The sequence below is a fragment of the Poecilia latipinna genome, unplaced genomic scaffold (assembly GCF_001443285.1).
Source record: "Poecilia latipinna isolate Pla-1442-1.1 unplaced genomic scaffold, P_latipinna-1.0 Scaffold1295, whole genome shotgun sequence".
Taxonomy (NCBI): Eukaryota; Metazoa; Chordata; class Actinopteri; order Cyprinodontiformes; family Poeciliidae; genus Poecilia; species Poecilia latipinna.
This window is the reverse complement of record NW_015113911.1, coordinates 49,784-51,545: the sequence shown is the minus strand read 5'-3', so window position 1 is coordinate 51,545 and position 1,762 is coordinate 49,784. Positions and strand designations below refer to the sequence as shown.

The window sequence follows — 1,762 nt, the reverse complement described above, 5'->3', positions numbered from 1 at the left end:
CAACCTACCTGCATACTGGATGTGGACTGTTGGATGTTAAATTCATGAGCAGTAAATATTGTGCTAGTTATCAGTATTGGGCCAAATAAAGCAAGGCAGATGCAAGACTTTAAAATTGTGACGCTTTTTATGGGTCAAAAAATTGTAACAGCAGCTGCGCAGGGGGGTCCAATCTAATTTTTTGTCAGGGGGCCCAAGATTCCTGGCGGTGCCCCTGCACATATGGCACAAAGTCATCAGCATAAAGCAGCAGCTCCACTGCTCGCCATGTTGATGTATGTTAGATTTATATTTAATGATTCATTTGATCCATTTTTTTCAATCAAAACATAATAGTTTATCGTCACTCCATCAGAATAATTTCTAAAATCAGGAGAAATCAGGACCTTTTAGCAACTTTGTCCCACTGCAGTACCTGGAACTTCCTGAGCTCCTCCTTGGAGGCGCTGTAGGTGAGGTGGGCGGGGCTCCAGCTGTTAATGGCCTGCTCAGCCAATCGCAGCCAGGCATCCAGGTGGGTGTGTTCCTGCATGAACTCGTGCCAGAGGACCCACTTCCTGTCCAACCTGCAGGACGGAGCGACAAAGAAAACCCAAACACTGTAAATGTTATGAGAGTAACCGTGGGGCTCCGTAGTTCAGAAATTAATTCCTAACGCTTCTCAGCGTTAAGAAGCGTATTTGTCTTTGTGCAGATTTTCACATTTACCAAAGACAACTTGTTTCTCTTCAATGAATCAAGGCAACCAGCAACTCAGAAGGAATATGTTTTTGCTTTACTGCAGCAGATCGTTGAGGCATCAGCATTCATTCATAAACTACAAACTTCCAGAAAACGGAAAAACACTGAATTTCTTTCAATCTACACTAAACACCAGCTGGTTAGAGTTGTTTTGATTAATAATAACTGGAACATTGATCAACATTTTGATGTGTAACGATGGCAAAATGTTTCCTGCTTTTCTCAGTTGTTGATTCTATGAGTTTGAATGTTTGTGTTTTTATGATGTAAACACTTTGAACTGCTTTATTACTGAAACGTGACTGACTGACTGATTCACTGACTGACTGATTCACTGACTGATTCACTGACTGACTGACTCACTGACTGACTGATTCACTGACTGACTGATTCACTGACTGATTCACTGACTGACTGACTGACTCACTGACTGACTCACTGACTGACTCACTGACTGACTGACTCACTGACTGACTGATTCACTGACTGACTGACTGACTGACTCACTGACTGACTGACTGATTCACTGACTGACTGACTGACTGATTCACTGACTGACTGATTCAATGACTGACTGATTCAATGACTGACTGATTCACTGACTGACTGATTCACTGACTCACTGACTGACTGATTCACTGACTGACTGACTCACTGACTTACTAACTTACTGAATCACTGACTGACTGACTGACTGACTGACTCACTGACTGACTCACTGACTGACTGACTGATTCAATGACTGACTGACTGACTGATTCACTGACTGACTGATTCACTGACTGACTGATTCACTGACTGACTGACTGACTCACTGACTGACTCACTGACTGACTCACTGACTGACTGACTCACTGACTGACTGATTCACTGACTGACTGACTGATTCACTGACTGACTGATTCACTGACTGACTGATTCACTGACTGACTGATTCATTCACTGACTGACTGACTGATTCACTGACTGACTGATTCACTGACTGACTGACTCACTGACTGACTGATTCACTGACTGATTC

At 43.0% G+C, this 1,762-nt stretch overlaps 1 protein-coding gene across 2 annotated transcripts in view; it reads right to left on the bottom strand.

Annotated features, from left to right (window-relative positions):
* Positions 1 to 1,762, bottom strand: part of LOC106961394 (nesprin-2-like) — a 41,344-nt gene that overhangs the window by 22,530 nt on the left and 17,052 nt on the right. For both annotated transcript variants that reach the window (XM_015055111.1, XM_015055112.1), the window contains exon 3: positions 416 to 566. In XM_015055111.1, coding sequence (XP_014910597.1) covers positions 416 to 566 — 151 coding nt within the window. The remainder of the gene's footprint in view (positions 1 to 415; positions 567 to 1,762) is intronic.